Source organism: Lytechinus variegatus, chromosome 4 (assembly GCF_018143015.1).
Source record: "Lytechinus variegatus isolate NC3 chromosome 4, Lvar_3.0, whole genome shotgun sequence".
NCBI lineage: Eukaryota > Metazoa > Echinodermata > Echinoidea > Temnopleuroida > Toxopneustidae > Lytechinus > Lytechinus variegatus.
The window spans coordinates 8,791,463-8,816,246 of NC_054743.1; the positions used below are offsets into that span (position 1 = coordinate 8,791,463).

General features: G+C 35.4%; 1 protein-coding gene across 1 annotated transcript; it reads right to left on the reverse strand.

Moving 5' to 3' along the window:
• Nucleotides 1-7,667: 7,667 nt before the first annotated feature.
• On the reverse strand, nucleotides 7,668-18,216 carry LOC121413306. Its single transcript, XM_041606083.1, has 7 exons — nucleotides 18,057-18,216; nucleotides 17,586-17,917; nucleotides 16,295-16,503; nucleotides 14,614-14,713; nucleotides 12,213-12,518; nucleotides 8,627-8,829; nucleotides 7,668-7,814 (listed from the first exon to the last, which is right to left on the reverse strand). Exons 2-7 carry the CDS (start codon nucleotides 17,893-17,895, stop codon nucleotides 7,668-7,670), a joined length of 1,275 nt encoding a protein of 424 aa, XP_041462017.1. The 5' UTR covers nucleotides 17,896-17,917; nucleotides 18,057-18,216.
• Nucleotides 18,217-24,784: the final 6,568 nt, after the last annotated feature.

Genomic DNA, 24,784 nt, shown 5'->3' on the forward strand with positions numbered 1-24,784 from the left:
TAAAAAATTTAACACCTTAAGAGGTAACATGAAGAAAACATGGCAAGAAATTAATAACATATTGGGGAAAAAAAGCTCAAATTTCTCTACCAACCAAAATGTTTTACAATAATGAATCTTTTGATACCAATCAAATGAAATCTAATTATTTCAACAGATATTTTGCAAATTTGGGCAAAAATCTTGCTCAAGTCATCCCCGACTCCCACACAGATTTCATGTCTTTTTTAGGAAACAACAATATTCATTCAATGTTTTTTAAACCAACCAATATAAATGAAATACTAAAGATCTGCTCCTCCTTGAAATCAACGTTTTCCTGTGGCTCTGATGATATTATCCCATCTATTGTGAAAAAATGTATTTATCAATGTGTCCATCCACTGTGCCATATATATAATATGTCTCTTGAATATGGTGAAGTTCCTAATGCATTTAAAATAGCTAAAATTGTTCCAATTTTCAAAAAGGGTGATCGTAAAGACATTGTTAACTATAGACCAATTTCTGTTTTACCCATCTTCTCAAAGATACTAGAAAAAAATCTTTTTGAACGTTTGTACAGCTTTTAATTTATTTTTATTAATCTCACAACAATTTGGTTTTCGTAAAAGATATTCAACGTACATGCCAATATTTCACATGTATGATCGTATAATGCAAGAAGTAGATAAGGGTAATCTCACCATTGGTATATTTTTGGATCTCTCGAAAGCATTTGACACCGTTGACCATGACATACTTCTTTAAAAAAATGAAACATTATGGGATAAGAGGTCTCGCTCTTGATTGGTTTGACAATTATTTATCGAATCGCATGCAGTATGTTGTGGTCAACGGTGTCAAGTCAACTTTCAGTCATGTATCACACGGCGTTCCGCAAGGGTCCGTCCTCGGCCCCTTGCTTTTCCTTCTGTATATCAATGACCTCGTTAATTGTTCCTCAATTCTTAATTTCATACTCTTTGCTGATGATACCAGTATTACTCTTTCTCAAAAAATATTATTCCTCTCATTAAGACCATAAATATTGAACTTCGTAAAGTCGTTGTCTGGCTTCAATGCAATAAACTGTCACTGAACCTTGAAAAAACTAAATTTGTACTATTTAAAACACAAACTAAAAAAATGGTAATGACATTCCTCCAGTTATTATGGATGGCAAGATTATTTCCCAGGTATCAAATATAAATTTTTTAGGTATCAAGATCAATTAATTTCTATCCTAGAAACCTTATATTGATGAATTATGCACTCGTTTATCGTAATTTATTTTACCCAGACATGTCTTAATTTCACTTTATAATATATTGGTTTTACCACATCTCACTTATTGCTGTATGCTATGGGGGAATGGATTCAAAACACATTTACATAGATTATTTCTTATTCAAAAAAGGTTAATCAGAACAGTTTGTAATGCTCATTTCAATAGTCACACAAACAAGTTATTTCTTGATTGTAAAATATTGAAAATTTCTGACTTGGTTCTTATGTATACTTATATATTTATGTACAATTACCATTCAAATCTCTTGCCAAATATTTTTAATAATCTCTTTAACACAAATGCCTCTTTCCATTCATACTTTACGCGTCATTCAGCAGATCTTCACCAATATCTTCCAAAAACTAAAATTACCCAAAACTCTCTACGTTGTAGAGGAATTAAGCTGTGGAATGATTTAAATAATGATATTAAACAAAGTAAAACCCTAAATAAGTTTTAAAAACTCTTGAAAGTTGAATTTTTTGCTCAGTATAAAAACTCCTCCCAATAGCTCACTGTAGGTCACTATGATTTATAATTATTACTCCTAGTTTGCTTGTTTGTTTATTTCCCCTATGTTAGCCCATTGTTTTTTTTTCTTTTTTTTTATTGTATTTCAATGTTATTTGTTTTTCACTCTTTATGTATGTATTATATTAATTGTATTTGATTGTACCATGGTGGTGCCCCACCCACAAGTTTTTTTTTAACTAAAACTTCTAGGGGCTCCCAATCCCATGTTTTTACCTACTTTGTATATACCTGTATTTTTATGATTGATTGATTGAAATAAATTTTGAATTTTTGAATTGAATTCAACGCAACTCTTTCTACAAATGGCCCCTGCAGCAATTATAAACATGAACATAATTCTATTAGATATCTTGGTTAAAGCACTTACAATTTTCTGAAAGTACCATTTTCAAGTACAAAAAATTATTCTCGCTTAATTCTTTCTACGTGTCCGTGTCTACCCATTTTGTTCTTCCACAACCACCTCTGTTTCTTTTTTTTCTACCCCATTTTTCGATCTTTTAGTCATAAACCATTATTATTTGGGGGGGGGGGTAAAATGCGTTAATAGATAAAATTTGAAATAAATGAAAAAGAGCTAAAGAACGCTGGAGCAATTTCCAACACCAATGTGCCTGAGGCGTAGGTCCACCCCAACAGAAAGTTAAAAAAGAGAATCTTTAAAAATTGAAATATTTGATTTTATTTGATTTATTGTTTTTTCTGCATCCATAACATTCGTATAATATATTTTTCATATCATAATTAACATAATATGTTAGCATTTTTGGCATGAATCATAAATAAAGAGTACTAAAAAGATTATTCCAGACAAAAGTGATTGACTATATGATATTCATAATTTGCAGGAGAAGGATTATCATCATAAGCAGATTGCTTGAAAAAATGACAATCCCAAACTTATACTAATTAATTAATAAATTTATGAAGCAGAATGGGCATATATTTTCAAATACGAAACATGAATTCATGCAATATTTAGTATGAAGATGAAGATGATAAAGCTGAGGGTGACGGTGATATGATGATGATGATGATGAAGGCCATGGGGATGATGGTGGTCGTGATGAAGATATTGGTAATAACTAAATCGAAGGAGGAATAATTTCACGATAAAAAGGATACGACACGGAAATTTTACTTCAAATATTCTGATAATAACATAGATTTAACGTTTGCCTTAAATGAGTGAAGAGACGAAGATTGTTTTACAGGCTCTGGTAGAGAGTTCCACAAATCTGGACCATGGTGTCTTATGGATCTATGCGCAATAAGCAATTTGGGGTTGATTAAATGGAAATTTGAAAAAGTTACGGGTAGGGTATGAATAAATAGATGTATTCAGAGTATAAAAATTGTGGAATGAAGGTGGGAGCATGTTATTTACGTACTTAAACATAAGTAGTAAACTTTGAAGAGTATTTATGTCAAATGCTGTTAGAGTCTTTAGTTTATGGAATAATGGATATTGTACAATTCAAACAGTAAAAAAAAAATAGTCAGTAGGGGACATCATCGACTCTCTCATTTGCATGTTGCTGAGTTGTACAGAAATCTGTTTTTGTGCAAAATAAGTGAAACTTTAAAATGTCATAACTTTCCGATTTTCGGCATTATGCTCACTTAATTTGTCTATTTTGATTCAAATCATTATTTTGTCTGGGATGGACTTGACCTATGATGTGGGGGTATAATTCTTACGCTAACATTCTTCATCTGTATATCATTATTATTATCATTATCATCATCATCATCATCATGTTTTCTTTTCCAATTTTCACTTTTGTTTCCGATGAAGAAGCGTATATGTTAAACAAAAAACATGTAAGTCATGCAAAGATATCCATGTAACTACAGGAAAATCGAGAGGTTAAACCTAAAATACTCACTTCGGTTGCTAATCAAGGTGTCACTACAGAAAAATTCTTCTCCTAGATACCTCCCTCTTCGCACCACCAAATTGCGTTGAACTGAATCTTTTGTGTTTTCCCCAGTTATCCATGTTATCCATCGAGCTGAATTATGTAAATATGAAACACCCCCTTTGCCCGCCTGAAATCAACAACCTCATGATCTCATGACAAATATGATATCATGTTTTCAGCAAAGGGAGTTTCCATACACGTTTTTCACAATATTTGTTTAACAGTATTAACTGTTCAGTACATATCGTTAAAATATTTGTTCTGTCATCAGGATATCTTGGCCATCACCCAACACCAACCAAAGGGCAAGAAATATATTTTTATTGCTAAGTTGTGTTATCTTTAAAAAAAATATTTGACAAATGAAACCTAATAATATTTATATCGTAATGAATTTGATAATGATTAACTAGTGCTGTAAAGATAAGGTTGGTGTTCAGCCATCAGGACATAAGTCCATGTCACGTAAGCCAAAATCAGGGGCGCGGAACCGGGCGACTGAGGGCTACAGTCCCCCACCAATTTTTACCAAAAATTCGTGTAAAAAAACGTAAAAATTACCATCTGATTGTGATTTTCGTATGGCCAGTCACCCCCCCAACTTTTAAAACCGTTCCGCGCCCCCTGATATAACATGATTTCTGGAGGAACTGCATTCAATTGTTCTAAAGTATAAATATTGCATTATTCTAAATGTTATGAATGAAAAGGATTATTCGAAGGCGTAAGGATTGGAAAAAATGTATAGATAAACGATGGATAGGGTGGAAAATTCAATTGAACAAGTAGCAAAATTCATGTGCTATACTTGAAAAAAACAATACACTAAGTCTATTACGAGAAATAATGATATAAATGTTTTGAAGTCGAGGGCAATAATCACATGACCAAAGTCTTTTATACACCATTTCTTTTTCTTTATTTTGAGCTATATTTTAATTTTTCCTGTATACAATGGATGTGAACCATAATGGAGAAATGGGGGGGGGGTGTCGTGATCGCCCAGTTAGGTAATCTATTCTAAACTATACTCTGGAAAATTGGGGTAAACTAACTGTCTTTCAAATAAATTTGCATCTTTGTTTGATAATATATGAGAGCAAACCAAAGTTATGTAAACCTGGTAGTGTTGCATGCTATGAAATATCTCTGTGACATCATGTTTTAGAATGAATTTAACGATATTTCAAACTTAAGAGATTTGATTTAAACCAAAAAACATCATTAACAACACGAGTGAGAATAATAAGCGACCCTTAAAATGACAAGTTACAATATTCGATTTAGTTTAGGAGCATAAGCTAAAGGGGTGGAGGATAATCAAAATTTTATCTAAATCATGCCCTATACATTTAAACAAAGTCTGATAGTCAAATTACAATGATGATAAACAAATATTAGAGTAAAGTCTTCTAAAACTACAATCGAATTTCCCATTATAATTGTATGTTTCTTTCAAATCGAAGAAAAATTATTTACATTTAATTAAATTGATTAAATTGACATAATTTCAAAAATCGGATTAAGTTTATTTATAGATGATTTAAGAAAGGAAAAAAAGACAGTAACTCTTTATATAGGCAAAATAGTCAACAGGTAAGCGGTGAAATGCATACACCAGTGTCCTGAAAAGGTTTGTAGTTTCCATTTTTTTTTCGATTTTTAAAGCTTGAACATTGAATGATGAACATTATGATAAGCCTACTGGGAGGATAGGTTTATTTTTATGTATTTATAGCTCATGGAATTCTGTTCATTCTTTAGCAAGTATACGCCTACTGAATTTATTTAAGCGTATGAAACTTTTATTTTATAGTCTTCCAGTTTGCAAAATTTGAGTTATTGAAGCTTAATTACAAAAATGAGATTAATCGTATTCATTCATAATAAATTTAGATCAATTTGGATTTGATGAGTAAACTTATTGTTTTAAGAAATCAATATTACATGTACGACTTAACAGCAATCGAACTATTTATATAAATTTCTAATTTTTACATTGTAAAAGAGAACTGTTGCTCGGCTGGCGCCATGAGCGTCTACTGACGGTGTGTGTGCTCTACAAATATACATGTATTATTATTATTTATTATGGCATTGTGAGTTTCCTTGCTATATGGAGGCTTACTCATAGTATTGTGTTCATGGGAATCGGGATGGGGTGATGGTACATGATTTTGTTAACTTGAAAAAGAAATATGTACGAAATTAATACAAAAATACGTTTAAAAAGACATTCGAAACACTCGCTTGAAAATAATATTAAACATAAATAGTTGACAATTTTTCGGTGAGCTTATAGTGCGCAGAATTCTGTTCTATAATTTGGCGCGCAGAAAATTGATGACCACCCCCCCCCCCCCCCCCGAAATATGGAAGGACGTCTCTGATGGTAAGAATTTATTGAATGATCAAGGATTTTTGTAGGGATAGGATAAGGGGCAAGATAATTCTACCCCCCCCCTTTCGTCCCTCTCATTCTCTCTCTCTCCCTCTATTTTATATCGTACTCTCCCTACAATTCACCAACCTGTTTTTCTTGATATCATTTCCTTCGATGCTTACTTCATCGATCTCGCTCTCATCCCAAGAAGAAAAACAAGAACAAGAAGAACAAAACCGAGCAGGAGTTAAATGAAGATGAGAAATACAAGAGATTAAAGATTACTTCAAGTACGAAATATAAGATTTCATTTGCAAAAATAATAAACAAAACATACTACATTTTCATTCCTGATACCAATGCATTATTTTATTATTACTAATTTTAACATAGAATAGACACCATTCAACAATTCCTACCAAGCATTATATTTTCCATATAAATATATAAAAAGAAATGTATCTTAGAATTTCAAATTTCATTTTTACATGATCCTCCTTTTTCATAATGATTTGTTTAAAAAAAATGGGCATTACAATATAGTTATTTCAATCCAATTCCAAGAAAATATTTAAAATAACTAGCTGAAATACCAGCCCACCAGGAAATGATCTTATTGAAAGTTAATAAATTAGGCTATTACACGGTACACGGGCTATAATTCTTAAGTGATAATAAACTTATTACTCAACGTGAATGTAATTTTCACTGGCCTACATATCAAATCATATTTCAACCACCCCCAATTGTAGTTCAAGGAGTTCAGTTACTTTGCTGGAGCTTAATTTATTTGCTTTGCAGAGTGTGTGCAATTCAGAAGGTAAGACAGTTGAACTATAAGGAAAATGGGGGAGGGGTAATATATACCGCTCATCCTCGATAATGACTGTGTATTATGAGAAAGTGTACACACGTCACAGAACAGATCATGTTTCCTATATAAGCCTTGATCGGACAGATCCTCTAATTGGCAGAATATAAATTCGACGGATTAATTGTATCATAACTACGAATTTTCATATGACATGTGAAACCAGAAACATCGTCACATTTGGAAATCTTCTAACTATGAATATTTCACAAAATTAATACCCCGGGGTAATAAAGTATGAAGTTATATAAATCAATATGAATGTGTAGACTTTCGATAGAAGCATCGCCATCCTATTCGAGTATATAAGTTAAAATATAGAGATGTTCTTTTAGAGTCGAACATTCTATAAACAAATCACTAAAATAGGATTGGTTATTATGATCAAGTGCAACTGTTTTTCTAGTCGTATTTAACTATTTTCTAGTCGTGTTTTACTAGAACAGAGTTATTTCTGAATATATATCAAACATAAGACTATAGGCATATAAAGTCACATATAGTATAGTAATGCCAAAATGATTATATTCATTGATTAAGAACGATTTTCAAATAAGAGAGAAAAAAACGTTATCAATAACAAAGGCCATACACCAATTATCAAAAGTTAATCAAATACTTTAATCATCGTGACTTTGTCGTCATCGTGGTAAGACAGGCTATGTCAATGGCGGTGGCTTCTTGCTAGTTGTAGTAACAGAATGTTAGCTTGATGTTTTCACCGCTAGCAGTCACGCCAAGATATGGGTGTTCACCAGACTGGATATCAGCATTAGAAGAATCCTCGTTATCCCAGTAGAACCATTCTGAGACCACTGTCTTACCAGCCACCTGTGGGCAAGTATTAAAACGTAATTCCTGATATTCAATCATGGTCTGGCTTGTAATGTATACATCAAGCCCTAAGAAATTAACTAATTAAAAGAAAACATCCTGTTTAATCTTAGATGTCAATCTGATCATGGTGATGATTGGTTTCACTATTAATCCCCCATTTAACACCTGCCAAATTCTTGAATGTCACTGTAACGTCAAGGGAAGCAGTACACTTTATATTAATGTGTTATGTCTAAGAAAATAAACTAAATTAAGAAATAATATAGGGTATTTATATCGCGCACATATCCACCTTGTTAGGTGCTCAAGGCGCTCCTATATTACCCGGCTAAGCTAGGCGTTAATAGCGCACACAGCTTTTTAAGGAATTACTTCCTACCGGTACCCATTTACCTCACCTGGGTTGAGTGCAGCACATTGTGGATCAATTTCTTGCTGAATGAAATTACGCCATGGCTGGGATGTCTGTTGATTGGACCAATATTTGTTTTTACGAAGATTAAGTCAAGAATAGTATTCAGGTTAATCAAATCTTCAATTGCGTCGTGTCATGTGAGTCACGACGAGAAAATAAAATATCTTCGACAAGCGAGTTTTCAGATTTGTATGATGATCAGCACGTTGATTTGTCATTTGTATAGGTATGCAAAAGTGAATTTTCGAGTATGCGACTTATGAAATTGAATTTTTAGCAAATGTCGCGCGAGCGAAAATGTATTGGTAATGGTGGACTTATCATACATGTAGGTAGGTTTATGTAAGTCTATTTCTTAAATGTTCATGGCGAATCATTCAATAAAACTAACCTGCTGACAAGTATCTCCCACTGCAAAGAGATAAAAGTTATCTGTGGTCGGAAGGTTGATAGCCTGTGAGACAACACCGTCATCTCGGCAGCAAAACTTGTACTTTGTGTCATTGGTGTATTCCCCATCGGGCAAAGTGCCACTATGAGTATTGATATTGCTGCTATCTTCATCATCCCAGTAAATGTAACCTTCCTGGAAACCTATTACAGGATGATACATGTAAGTATGAAATTCAGATCGATTAACATGATTAAAGCATGGAGGTACCTCCATGATTACAAGGCATTTACATTCATTATGTGAAAGCATGGAGGTTCTACCTCCATGATGAAAGTTACTGCTTCATGAATACCAACCTTTTGTTATCATTCTGACGGATCATAGCCCTGGGAAGCGGGGGTGCGGGGGAACACCCCCAGGTATTTTAAAAGATATGTAAAAATGTGCAAATGTAGCCAAACCGACCTTCATTTCCTCGCGATTCTTTTTTATCTTTTCAAATTTCCAGGGATCAATTTGATATCCATTTTGTATTGAAAACCCTTTTTTTTTCTTTTTCAAATTCACTTCAGCATCCCCACTTAAAGCATCGTTCTCAGGGCCCTGTGACGGGTCGTTTCTACGTAGGGGCAGTACGTTTGCAATGGGCGGAAATCTTAACTAAGGGATCGAACAGGAATACATTAAATTTATGAAAATATAAAAGATTATCATTAAATATGTTAACACAATTTCGGGGAGGTGGGGGGATCGGGAGTTAACTCCCATTTTACTTTCTACTGCGTACGGACATCAGTAGGGCTACTAGGATCGGAAATCTAATCAAATTACGAAGATTTGCTCGCAATCATGCATTAAAGAGGAAAAATGATGACGAAACGGAAAGGAAGGAAGAAGCAAATATCCAAAGAACTAAAAAAAAGAAAATGAGCAGGGTAAAAGAAAGGAAACAGATTGATCAGAAAGTTTTTGCATCAGTGGCGTACCTAGGATTTTCCAAAGGGTAGGGGGGCAAATTCGTCCGCCAAAAGTTTTGACAAGCAAAAAAGAGGTCTTCAACCACAAATATAGGATTTTGTACCAGAAAAAATTGACAAGCAAAAAAAATCATCTATTGTTATATATAAGAAGAATTGTAAGAGCAATTACATTCATTTAGTTATCTTCTCTTTAAAGATATTCAAAGAATAGATAAAGAACTCTTATTAAGCAGGCCTCTGCCTATTTAAAGGCAAATGATGTTTTAATAGAGATTGCTTTACAATAGACTTGTATTGGTAGTGTAAATGAACAATAGGTTTAGCTTTTTTGTTGACATTGTTTATTTCAATGAGGTCATTCAAGAGCGTTTCAAATGTAAACTGCTCTAGAAATGGGCAGAATGTTCTTAATGACAAAATGTAAACAATACTAGAACCTTCCATAATAGTGAATACTAGAAGCCTCTAGAATATTGAATGCTAAAAGTTTCTAGAATAGTTGAAATGTGTATATATATATTATATTACATTGTTATTATTAAGGTCGCAGTTTCTTCAAGGATCATCATATCGTACCAGATCACTTCATCAGATCATATCAGAGCTAAGAGTTTCACGCCAGACTTTATGTCAGAGCAGACTTTATTTCCACCTGGAATATTTATCTTCAGTAGAATTATTTGCCCGCCATCAATGAACTGTTCGCAGTTATTTTTAGAGAGGAATTCTCAGTTCTCATCGAGATCATCAACCTGTTTTAATGAACGCTTTTCAACCCATGGATTGCTAAAAATTGACTGTAAATCATCATTAACATCGTCTTCACGGACATTGCAACTCATTACAGTGACTCATGTCATTCATCGTGCTTCAACATCGGTTTCATCTTTCGCCAACCAACTTTCATCGTGCTTCAACATCGGTTTCATCGTTCGCAAACCAACCAACTGTGGAGGTGCCGTGGCCGAGTGGTCTAAGGCGCCTGGCTATACATGGAAGGTCCGAAGTTCGATCCCCGGCTATGGCACCTATGCCCATGAGCAAGGCATTTAATCTGCAATGCTCTTTTATCCTGCTTTCAAATAAATGGAAATGCTGTATGCATTATTGGTAATTAGGTGTGCACTTGTTAAAAAAAAAAAATTGGAGTAAATTCTGGATTTTACTTTGGACTTTTATCTGGATACTATCATTTGGAATACCGTAATTGCCGTAATAGACGTACGCTCCATATTTATTCATGATTTATTTATGATTCTCAATGTCTAATCAATTTCATGTAATAAAAGAAAAGGAAATTCAATTTCAACCCTCAAATTTTACTTGTTATTTGTTGCAGTATAGTAACATCCAGGTGCGTACGCAAGGGGGGGGGGTAAGGGGTTCAAACCCCCCCTTTTGTTTCCTTTTTTCCTCGGGCAAGCGCCTGATAACTCCTTGGTCTGGTTACGGACAGTTCCCCTACCCAGTAATGTATATGACAGCAATAATGAACAGAATCTCATGTTTCCGACGAAAAACACAGAAAAAATTTCCGCTTGCTACGCTCGCTCCATTTTATTATATCTTTTATTTCCGCATGTCGCCGACATGATCACGGTATCGCCATTAACAAGGCCATACATGATTATCATGATGTATACTTATGAATACAAGTGAACCAAGACAAAGACATACGTTTTCTTACAAAATATGTTTTACCAATATGAAAACCAAAATGACGGAAAACGCTAAAATGTCGGTTAGCTCGCTCCGCTCACTCGTAATAATTTATGAAATTCCATAAGTATCTAGTCTCCTGTTCAAGGCCGTATTATGAGTGTTACGAATAGAAGGACATGTAGCATCGACTAATACTTGATTTACTAACAAACTGTTGACAAGAAATGTATGTTTTGACGGGAAAACGCGAAAATTTCGGCTCGCTCGTAATCATTTATGAAATTTCTTAAGTTTCTAGTCTCTTGATCAAGGCCATATCATGAGACTTACGAGCAGAAGGACATGTATCATCAACTAATATGTAATTATTACCAACAAACTATTGAGAAGAATTGTATGTTTTGACGGAAAAACGCAAACATTTCGGCTCGCTCGCTCCGCTCGCTCGTAATTATTCATGACATTTCTCAAGTTTCTAGTGTTCTGATCAAGGCCATATCATGAGTGCTACGATCCGAAGGACATGTAGCATCGACTATGATACCAACAAACTATTGACAAAAAGGTTATGTTTTCAACGCAAAAACGAGAACATTTCTGCTCGCTCGCGGGTCATGACCGCACTGTTACATACCCCATCCCCACTTAAATGTTATTGTCTTATTTGCAGCGCTGAAAAAAAAAATCATCACCTCCCCCCCCCCCCCGCTCAGCACTTTTTAGGGACTGGGCGGGAGATTTAAAAAAAAATCAGCTCAAAAACCCCCACCCCTTTCAAAATCCTGCGTACGCGCCTGGTAACATCATTTTCAATATGATTAATATTATTTCACCTCAAGATCAAGTTCATTGATTGGGAATATGGGTCTATCATCATCAGATTCAAAGAAGCTACCCATCCATTGACGGTTCGCAAATTCATATATCAATCACATGATTACCTGATGGACACGCCCATTTCTTGTAGATGCAGTAGTCTCCTGCTGGCCAGCGAGAGCTACCGGAAGTAGAGGTCTTCATGCAGAATTCATGTTCCATGCTGCTGCTTTGTTGATAACCAGCCAAGTGAAGAGGGTCACTCCACAAGTTGAGTGGATGTGTGTCCTCAGTATCATGCCTTCTACGTCCTTCAACCCAGCCAGCTGGGCACCCAGTCAGAGGTTTAGGAAGACCGTAGGTACCAGATGGCCAGGCACTTTTAAGTTGGTAGTAGCAGAAAATCAGCCTTATTCCCGAAAGTGAAACACCTTTTAATATAATAAAGAATAAAATTATGATGGAAAGTCTCAACTTTCTTTGAAAGCATCCATGTTTATGAGGATCAAAACTTAGGATCGAAACAATAGTAGTTAGTGACGATGAAGCTTTTTCTTTACCAATGCGAGTTTTCGGGTATGCTATGGTCGTCTCCTGTGCCCCGTAACCAACACAAAGCTTATCAATGATCGTAGAACATTTTTTTCTACGATTGATTGCACTGAATATAATGCACAATCAATCATGAAAATCAAGCATACGATCAATCGGTAACATTCATGTTACGGGACCCAGGTGTACATACTTGATATTACTAAATCGATTGAATAGCATTAGAAAATGCATTTATCAGATGAGTTATTCTTAAGTTACAATCTAAAAACATAGAATGAGCATCAACAGGGTGACACTCAGGTCTGGTGACACTACAAAAATATAAGAGTGTAGACATATACGTAATATATATATATCAAAGCTGGATCAAAGCAATACCTTTGATCCGGCTGAGGCATGGCGGCTGTCATTGTTCAAAACCCACCTTCACCCGACAAAGGAAATTATAATTGGCAGAGTGTCGAAAATATGTCTATCTGACGGTCAATCGGATCGGGGTCGCCCTAGCCACTAACTCGTCTTTGATGTGTAGTGGTTAAGGCACCGGCGTTTTACACTTGGTTCCCGGGTTCGATTCCTGGCAGAGGCATTTTCTCGGCATTGCCATTTTTTCAAAAGGTCAGATCTGGGGAACTTTGATTTAAGATACGCCTAACATTGTTTTCTTTATCCATTTCTTTCAAAATATACGTATATATATATATATATATATATATATATATATATATATATATACACACACACACACACACAACAAGTCCCCTCTAAATCAAATTACTGTAACTTTTGAACGGAATAATTTTGAGATATGATATTTCGTAGGTGTTCTTTTACACTCATTAAGCAACTCCTGTGGAAAAATGAGATTGATCGGTCGAGTTGTGCATGAGTAAATAAAAATTGAATTAAAAATTACTATTTTTGAAAGTCAAAAGAGTCGTTTTTCAGATTTGTGTCAATACAAAGTTGGGCAAGGGCTGTTTTGGGGTGAATTTTAAGGTGTTAATGCTGTTTTACTAGCCAATCCACACACAATTTTGATATCGTCTGTTTATGGTTGAGTGAGCACAATGTATTGTGACGTATCAACGTAGGGGTTTATGGTAGTATCCTCTACAACTTGTTAAAACATGTATAAAATTGGAAAATGTTGGTGGCTCCCCCGATTACTCGCCCCTCCCCCATTTTATAATTCTGGATCCACCAGTGATTTGTCCATAAATCCAACTAATCCTGAGAAATTGTTAGGAAAAGAATACGTTAATGGAGTATAAAGAGTATTCATTCCCAGGTTTTCGAATGTGCTCGCTGAACCGTGAAAATGTTTAGAGTTCGGAAAGTGTGTGGTGCTAGAAATGATGGATGATAAGAACAACAGCAATTACATGTAAGTCACATCTGGAACCGAATTTGCCTTCATTATTCATTTATTACCCTTCAAAATGAGTCTGTGACATTGAAATGCACGTTTTCTCACTTTGATGCGTGCTCACTCATCCATAAATTAACAAATCGATTCCATTTTTGCACAGAAATCTGCCTATAGGTTAATGATAAACATCACTGCCAAATGACATTGCTAAATAAAGTATATGTATGTACACAATTTCTATGAGAGAGGAAGTCAAGATTTCTTAACAAATGTGAAATTAGGGTTTGTTTCATCGACGTTTTTGTTACTTCTGCCAACAGTTATTTTACGAAACTTCGCACATGGCTTCAGAGTAACGCACACCAAAATAACCATTCGATACCAGATACTACACAGAGTGGGGCCAAGGCCTTAAACCTTCTTTTCATTTGCATGATTTTCGAATATTGTGTGCTCACTGATGCATAAGATATCGGGATTTTCATAAAAATCAGATCAAATGAACTAGGCAAAGAGGTTTGTGATCTAACATGAAAGCATTATGCCATATGCCAAAAATATAGTTGAAAAGGGCTCAGAAATTGAATTGTCAAACGCACCTGGATAGGGAGTGTTGGAACCGGAACTTTCACCGTCTGCATTCATGTAATCTTCATTGTCCCAATGGAACCACTCACTTGTTACATCCATGCCAATAACCTGTTTATATTTCAAATTCCGATCGTGATTCGAATATTAATGAAAGTAAACACAAAATTATTTTGAAATTGCAAGTCAAATCAGAATGAGGAGCTGAGAGGCTTTTGTTACAAGTTGGTGGACCGGGGACAGCATCGAAGTGTCGTGGCTCTGGACAACAACATTATTTGTAATTGTTTGTCAGGTGCAAATCTTCTGATGATCTGCTATCCCGATCCACCAACTTTCGACAAAAGCCTCTCAGCCTTCCATTCTGATTTCATTTGCTCTTTACACACTAAGAAACAGGGATTCGAATTTGAACCTTTGGGTTGGTACAACAGCAGCACCCAAAAGACACAAATGGGTGCCACTAGGTTTTTCTTTGGCAGTTAGATATATTAAAGCCCCAGTCACATATAGACCCCTGACCATCCCGGACGACCACGGATCTGATCCGGGATAGTCCGGGAAGAGAACCATGTTGGTGCCTTGGGCATCCTTGGTGGTCCGTGGTGGGCTGTGTTGGTCCTTGAGGCAAACACGGCAGTTTTTGACTGTCAAAAACATCCGGTGTCATGCGTGGACTGCCGGGTAGATAAGCAATCCGGGATGGTCCGTGTTGCTGACGTTTTGGTCCGGGTAGCTTGTGTGTTGGTCCGTGTTGCTAACGTGAAGATCCGTGTAGCTGACGTGTTGGTCCGTGTAGCTGACGTGTTGGTTCGTGTACACCCTTGTGAAGATGCCGTCATCAATGCTCGTCGACACTTAATCCGGGGCAAAACGATCCCGGACCTCCCCGGATCATGCCGGCTTTGCCGTGTTGATCCGTGAGGATCCGTGTCTATATGTGACGGGGGCTTAATAGGGTGTAGAGATGAACAATTTAATAAAGATTCACATTTGAACCTTTATCAAAGTCGATTATTATGAACCTTATAAAGTGAAAATTTGTCCCGTGCAAATGATAATGAACGGGCACACGTTTGGGCCCTTTTCCACTTACAGGGCAAGACTGCATCCCCAGAGGTTGATACCAGTGTTCCATTTTGGGTGCAAACATTCTTAGTGTGTAGATTACTCAATGATAACCTGGTCCTCTAAAAACATCATACGTCATATCGAGGCTAGATAACTAGAAACTGAACGATAGTGACGCGTCGGATTTTTATGCATCGATGTTGTAAACATTTAAAAAATATTAAAGAAAGAAATTTGATTAATTAAATCCGGAAGGGTAATTCAAACTGACAACCTGGTCAATTTTGTTAATCTATTCATTTCATCCAGCCCAAGAAGAAAAATAAAAGATGGAAATGGAAATGCTCAAATTCAACAGTGTGAAGATATTTCCACACTCTGGACACCAGGACAGGGTGATTGCAGCGTATTCACAATGATAGTCGGCTGTGTAAATATGTCGTTCACACATTGTTTACCACACTGTGAGCACTGAGCACAGTGTAGCCTGTTGGACGCTGTTCTTTCCAGTCGGGTTGTGTTATTCAGGTACCATATTGACACAGATATGTCAATTTTTTAAGGAATAGAGGGGGTTTATGAATACTACAATAAATGAAAATTACAAATATTTTGACTCACCCGCTGACAAGTAGACCCAGCCTTTATGGCGAAAAGATAGAAATTGTTTCCTGTTGGAAGAGAAATGGCCTGCCAAGTATCACCGTCATTTCGGCAGCAGAACTTGTACAATGAGTTATTGTCGTATATGCCATCGGGCAGAGTCCCACTCTTGGTATTCATGTTATTGGTGTCTTCATCATCCCATAAAATGAATTTTTCCTGGAATCCTAAAAAAGTCAATTTGAAAATGGGTTGATTAGTACGCTCTAAGAAAGTGTCTCTGACCAAAATAAGTGTGCATTCAAATATGCAACATTCCTCTCCGCACAATTATTCATGGCAATTTCAATTATGTGTCTAGACAACGAGGTTTATATATATACATACTATCTATAAAATACAATATAATTTATATAGCGCTCTCCACAATGATTGTATCACAGCGCTATACAAATGAGTAAATATAGAAATGTGAAAGAAGACAACAGTACATACGTAAGCAACAAGTAAATCATAAGTATTAAAAAATAATGTCTTTAATGACCGCCGAAAGGCTCCAAGAGATGAGGATTCGCGTGAAGGTTTATTTTCAAGAGATTGACTTTTTTTAAACAGCCTCCTCTGATAACATTCTGAAATTAAATGAAGTTCCAACGTGAATATCTTGATTAGGAATAGATTCATGTGTAATTGGAATTCTGCTTGCTAAATACAAATGTTCGCAAAGCATTTGTTAAAGTTTCCCTTTTTGGGAACAAAACTTTCACTTTCTGTTTGAAATGTATTTTTATTACTCTGAGTACATGGTAATAAGGATGTCAGTACCTCCTAGGTGCATTACCGGAATTTGTTTCAATTTTCAATAATTTTTCGAACAAAATTTTTCATTCCTAATCTCAAAAACTAAAATTATTTCTCAGTTTTCTATATTTTGCCATCTATGTCTCATCTTTCCCCAAAACTTTTCACGTTAATTTGTGTGATTTTCTTTTTAAAATCCAGATACCACTCTTCAAGTGACTACTTACTCAGTCATGCCTGAATATGGAATCATCTTATATAAGCTTTACAATGATTCGTCTGTTGTATTTGTGATCAATATATGATAAATCACCGATAATTCTCGGTTTCGGGTTTTTTATGTTGGGTGTACTTTTTTTTCCGTGTTTCGTTTATTTTCTGTGTGGGGGTGTGTGTCTGAGAGAGGGGTGTCGTAAATAGATACCTATCCTTAATGACTTTTTGCTTCAATCTAGACCTATGCTACCAAATTATAGGTCAAATCATAGGTTCAGAAAAACAAAATTACCTGATGGACAAGACCCATATTTGTAGATGCAGTACTCCCCTGCTGGCCAGCTGGAGCTACCAGAAGTAAAAGTCTTCATGCAGAATTGATGCTCCATGTTGCTTCTACCTTGATAACCGGCCAGATTAATCGGGACACTCCACATGTTGATTGGATTTGTGTCTTCAGTATCATGCCCTCTACGCCCATCAACCCAGCCAGATGGACACCCAGTCAGAGGTTTAGGAAGACCGTAGGTACCAGATGGCCAAGTCTGCGCATAGCAATGGCACACCATCAGCATCAAGAGGAAGTAGATACAAGCAGCCATGATCCACTTCTTTGATGTTGTGCTGTTTAAAAGATAAAAAAAATCGGACTGAAAATAATTCAACAAGATGATGATAATAATAATAATAAAAGTAATAATTGAACACCAAAGCTTATGGTGAAGCTTGACATGAAAAGAAATTTAACTCGACAGCGAAGCACCTTTGTTATACTTTGATATCTGAACACGGAGAAATGCTGATGGGAAGCTGCTGAAGACCTTTTTCGCAAGAAAGTACGATAAGTTGCAGGAAGACTCCCAGTGGTATGTTAGTGAACTGCAAATGATAGAAAGGCCTCTATTTATCTATTTTGAAAAGTGGTTCAGACATTGATTTGTACATATCGGCCATGCATTTTTAACTGACCAATAAGGAAAGCAAACGTACCACTCGTCAAAAAGGGCAGTAACCAATCTGGAAAGCGGAAATGGGCGGGAAATGAAAGTACTGGTTCTGTCCCTCCAATCAGGTGATCGAACATGAATGACGTAACCTCCTATTTCACTCAAAGGTAAGGTCATATTTTAGTATAGTGACAAAGCCTCACAAAGGGGAGGAAGGCTGGTGTTTATTATTATAATTTGTATATGTATTCAGTGAAATGCAACACTTTCCTCTATTGAAGTTAATTTTGGCAGAAATCCAGAAAGTATTGATGGCTTAGGATTTTCTTTTTGTGTTGCTATTTTCATTGAGTTTGTTTATTTTAAACGGAGAAATTTGATTAAAAGCAATGGTAGGCGTAGCTCAAATCAATATCAAAGTTCCCTTAAGCTTTATCCTTCCTTTTGAAAATGTTTGGGAGGCCGAAGCTATTTGCCAAATATGTTACACAGGTATAATTTCTCGCATTGTAATGAATTCATGCATTTGCTTTGCAGCAGCTGAGGCAAGGTGGCTTGTCACTGCTCGAAACTGATCTACACTCGGCAAAATAAATTCGTGAGGTTGAAAATCTGTTCATCTGATGGTAAATCAAAATGAGTTCGCTTTTTACATGTGCACTGTCACTAAATAAAATAAAAATAGTGGCAAGTCATGAAAATATCATTGATATCAATTAAAAACAATGAAGGCCCTAAAATTGATCCCTGGGGTACGTCAGTATCGATTGATTTAAATCAGGAAAAAAATGAATTAATAATTGAATGCATTTCTTTCTATTACGAAGACAAGGGGACAAGTCATGAAAATATCATTGATGTGAATTAAAAAAATAATGGCCCTAAAATTGATCCCTGAGCCACGTCAGTATCGATTGATTTGAAGTCAGAAAGAACGAATTTATGATAGTAAATTCCTTTCTATTACTAAGATACGATTTAAATAATTACAAACAACTACCTCTGAGACCATATTGCTGTATTTTCTTTAAAAAAATAATAATGAGATAGTGAATCAAAGGCCTTAGAAAAATCGTTAGAAATCCTATTACACTTTTGTTTTCATTTATTTCAGATATTTTTCTATCCTATATATCAACAATGACCATCTGAGTGGAAAAGCACTGCCCCTGATAGAACGATCCATTTTTAATAAAAATCGGTAATAACGATTAAAACTGTTTTTCAACACTATTGACTTTCTAAATATCAGAAATACAATGTATAATAATTTTTCGCTTCAGATCTAAAAATTCAAAAAATATTTTTGTTTTCATGAAATCATTTGTCTGTATTTCTTTCAAATGTAAAAACAAACACAAGTAGAAAAAAACAAGAACGAAAATGTTTATTATTCCATATATTACAAATACATGCTCAATACTAATAATTCAATGTCCAAATTAACTGACACCTTGACACAGAGCGATGATAGAGAGCAATGCAAAAACTAAATAAAAAAAAACACTATTCAAAACCAAACTAAACTAGAAATACAGCTCCTCAAAAATATCAAATATCTAATAATAAACATCAATCTACCCAGTTTCTTTGATCTTTTATTTAAATATCAGAGTCATATAACACACACCCTAGTTTGTATTTTTTATCAAATGAGACAAAAAAACGAAAAATGGAATCTCCAATATTTGATTACATTGGTTTGATAGCTCTGAATAAAAAACAATGGAAATAAAGAGGAGAACTTCAAAGAGTTTCCTTTTTTGGTTTTGTTTTCATTTTGTTCTTAAAAATACAAGAGTTAGGCCTTCGATATGCATACATAACTGTAGGTAGGACTCAAAGTTAAGTGTCAAATCTACAGAAGCATGAGGTTTGGTTTTTTGAGGAGAATAAATTGCAACACCATCATGACTATCATGACTATAGAAATGCTTTAATTTGGTGAAATTGGGCGTGATGAATTGAATTGTACGCTAATAAATCCCTATTTGTGTCTAAATTATAGATTTCATCCTACATTGTGCTGTGTTTCTTTTTCTTTCCCCTTTTTTTAGGGGGGGGGGGGCACTTACCCACTGGATCCAAGCCTACTCCCATTAACGGTTGAACCAAGTGGGTATTGGATCAACTTTCATTTGGATAAGACTGGCATTTGGACCAACTGGAAATGAAGGTAGACGAACTGGCTATTCTATGAAGTGACTATTAAACGAAATGGTATTTAGACGAAGTGGCTATTAGGAAATATTACTCTAAGACGGAGTGGCTTTTGGACGAAGTGGCTTGACTAACTGGCTCTTGGAAGAAACGACTATTGAACGAAAAGATATTGGGCCAAACAGCAATAGACAACATGGTCATATAGAGGAAATACCATTGGAGGAAAATCACACACACATCCTCACACACACACGCCCTCACACACAATAACACACACACCCCTACACACACACACACACCCTCACATACTACCCCTGACCAAACGAGTCTTTATTCTCACTGAGGAGAAATGCCCAGGGTGTTTTCCTTCTTTGAGAAACATAATAATAATGACATTAGACTTTTCATCTATTTTGATTTGACGTCGTTATCGTGACAACGCAGTGCCCGACACATTCGATTTTGGCGTTATGGTCTCATACCCACTACCATAATAACCAACCTTTACTCCATCCGATGTCTCCCCGCCAATATGAACCAACAAATTTTACAATTTTGCCCCCTGCCACAAGTTCCTAGATCGCACCTGTTAGTGATGACACCATATACGTGAATATCTTGAGTAGGTTCCAACCCATCTAGCAGATCGATTGATCGATTGATGTGGCGCTGCAATCTGAACCATATGGATGAAAAACAAGATACATAGAATGTTCCTTATTCTCATGATTGTGCTAAAGATATTGGACACCTTCAAGGTCGTATTTCGCTTTATCATTATTAATGTCTTGAATAATGATATATGTCTATCTTGATTTCGATTCATATAAATGCACAGAATGTTCCCTTTTCAGGTAAGAATATCTGGAACTTTTCCTTAGTTAGATATTAAATGAATGTTATATCTTGTTCATGAGTAAAGGACATACGCTTAGGATGGTTTCAGATAAGATATCGGCAACTTTCTAGCTAGAGTTACAAATTTCATTATTAATTTCCTTAATAAGATATCTTGTTTGTGACTAAAAAGAATACTTAGGATGTTCCCTTTTTAGCAGGGATGGGGAGCGAAGTTGAAAGTGAAGGGGGGGGGGTGGAGCACAGGGAAAAATGGAAGATTCTCTTTTGAAAAGCAAAGCTAAAATGACTTATTTAGTGTGGTGTAATGAGCCCCCGAAAATAAGGGGGCCTGAATATGACGTATGACGTAATATCACGTAAAGCTGCGAATGAGCCAAACAAATTTGACATTTTTAAGACGAAAAACCAATTTTGTGATAGATTTTGACATAATATTCAGAAAAAAATAAAATATCACTCTTTACCCTTTCCATTTATTCATTTTCTCTTTTTTCTTATTTCGAAAGTTTTTTTGGGCGTTTGGGCGGGGGGGGGGGGCTCCTGAGTTCCCCATCTGTACACATCTGCTTATCTACCTTACTCACAAGACTCATGAAAATTAAGGCACGTTTTTTTTTACAAATTTTCCCTCTTTATAAGTGGCAACTTTTTGCAATGAGAATATTTTTTTCAAAGGGATATTCATTAACACAAAAAACGGGTCCTTCTCAGGTAAAAAGGACACAGAACACGTTCGTGAGGAGCGCTTTTCTTGAACAATGCCTCTTGCCTATAATACACACACTGTTAAAAAAAACCCTGATTTTACAGAAAAATAAAAGAAGATTTTGCAGAAAGCAATACCAGAATCATTCTTTAAATTCATGAAACAGAAATTTTTCTGCAATTTAACAGAACAGGTCTGTTAGAAAAAGGGGAAAAGAGTGTTTTATTTAAGGAAATTTGTAAGATTACACACACCAAATACCAATTTCCTGTAAGATTACGCAATCTGGTAAGATTACAGGTGTTCTCGAGACTCTGCTGCAGGAACTTCTTTTAGTTTAAGGATAAATTTTCTAACAGTGCAGGGATTATTCAGGGATAAATGTCTTTATGTCTAGAAGGGACTTATATTGTTTATTTACTCGTTTTGCTCTTCAGTGATTGCAAACATCTGGATTAATGTTGAAAGTATGGCTCAAGTTCAATACACATGGTCCCTGACATTCGCTCTTACAGAGCGAATACAAGGAACAAGTTTTCATCAGGTGTTAATGAAAAGAGTCCTGCTGGTAACTGCCTTGTTTCACTTTGCGCACTCATGTTGCAATCTTGCACATTCGTACAATTGAATTCAACAATCGCAATAATTTGTTTTTTCTCTAACCTTCAAACAAGATAAAATAAGAATGGATAACATCTATATTATTATTATATAATGATAATAAGTAACATTGGTGCAATATGGAAATGTTGAATTAAAGAAAATAACATGCAAACAATTGTCATTATGATCCCCCAAAATCAATTCAGCATGCAAATAGTTAACCATTTGATAAAAGAATTCCTATCACATTCTATGCAAATTATTCACTGCTCTGAATATTCATTGTACAAAACTGAATCGAAAGTTTACCAAACAAGTTATTCATGTGATTATTCATAATCTAGGACAACTTCATGACAGTTTAATCAATGCTTTATCAAGGTGATGCTCACTGCTTTTGATCTGCTCTGAAGCGCCTTGAGCATCTAATCAAGATGGAAAGTGCGCTATATAAGTCTTATGTATTATTATTATGATGATGAATATCAAATTTAGTAAGCATTTTTAAAAGATGGCAACACCTTTCATCATTTTTAAATGTATCAAGTCTTTAAATGTATTATTTCATAGTTTCTGAAAAATATTTTGGTTCTCGATCGGGAACTGAGGGTAACCCATGTTACAATACATTTGGAACCCAAATCTCTGATATATTTCTTAGGAAACGTATATCTGAATTTCACTTTTATATAATAGAAGACATTCTGTACACCACATAGGCAATGTATTTTCTCAAATTACTTTTATTCAATTCAAGGTTTGGAGAATTTGTGCTTATTGAACAGGGAGGGTGCTCAGAACAACTGAAAACTGGGGTGCTGAAGTAAATTTGACAAGCAAAAAAAAAATGGTTCAACCACGGAGCCATTGACTTTTCCCGATAGTCTATTGGTTTGTTACATGTGCGAAAATATCTAAATCTCTCCTCAAACGTGGAGGGGGGGGGGCACAATTGAGTCTTCGATTGCATACTGTTTTCAATTAAGATTGTAAAAGCGTCATTAAGTAATTATATCATTGACGCTAGTTATTTTTCTGTCTTTGATAGTCAATACTTGGACAGATCCTATAACAAAACATGTACACTGTGAACAAATGAAGTGCTAATTTAGCAGTGCTTGTATAATGACGTCACTGTAAGTGCCAAATCAAATTAGCACTTCATTTTGTACAGTGTACAAATCAAATATTGAATTAAAAAAAATACATACGAGTTCAAAGAACAATAAAACACATTAGTATTAACCGCTATGTTATATTTTAGGGCCGGATAATTTTTAATAATGCTTCGAAGGTTGTCTTTATAACTGAAAAAATAAATGATATCATCATATTTCAAAATATTCATAAACTTGCATAATAAAATAATTATAAATAAATAAAGAATTTTCACTAATGATACACAATATGTATGCAGGGTTTTGCATTATCCATAATAATGAAAACGACTGTTTTAAAGAATCTTTTGTAAATAAGATCATGAAGTGGTCAATTTGGCAGCCATTTTGTCTATGCAAATTAGGTAGTCAAAACATGATAAATCAGCTTGGGGACCGGTCTGATCTAGTCTGCTGGGCAAACCCTTCACTCGAAATAAGGGTCTGAATGTGCAGCCTACTCATGCCTTGTGTACTGAAGGCTCTCTCGCTCCTGTATTGGAACAGCAAGTTTTGTATGTGCTAGTCTTTGCGTGGAGGCACACTTGTTGATCAAAGTTCCAATCAGGGTCTGTGCCTGCAGACTAGGTCTGATCAGATTCAGCACATTTTAATTATGGGCAATAGACCGATTCTCAACTTTTGCCCCAAAATGCCTTAAGAAGTTTACACAGGCCTTTTTTTCTAAAATAGGCCCAGTCTATGAGATCATTCAGAATCTCAATTCTCTTATCTGACTAGGGAAATCCCCATGATCTTACTAGCTCCATCAAATTGCAACCTTGTGCATTTTCAGAAGGTCTGATCAGATTCAGCACATTTGAATTATGGGCAATAGACCGGTTCTCAACTTTTGCCCCAAAATGCCTTAAGACGTTTACACAGGCCTCTTTTTTCTAAAATAGGCCCAGTCTATGCGATCATTCAGAATCTCAATTCTTTTATCTGACCAGGGAAATCCTCATGATCTTACTAGCCCCATCAAATCGCATCATTGAGCATGTTCGGAAGGGCTATTTCCTTCCAAGTTTGATATTCAATGATGGAGACAACA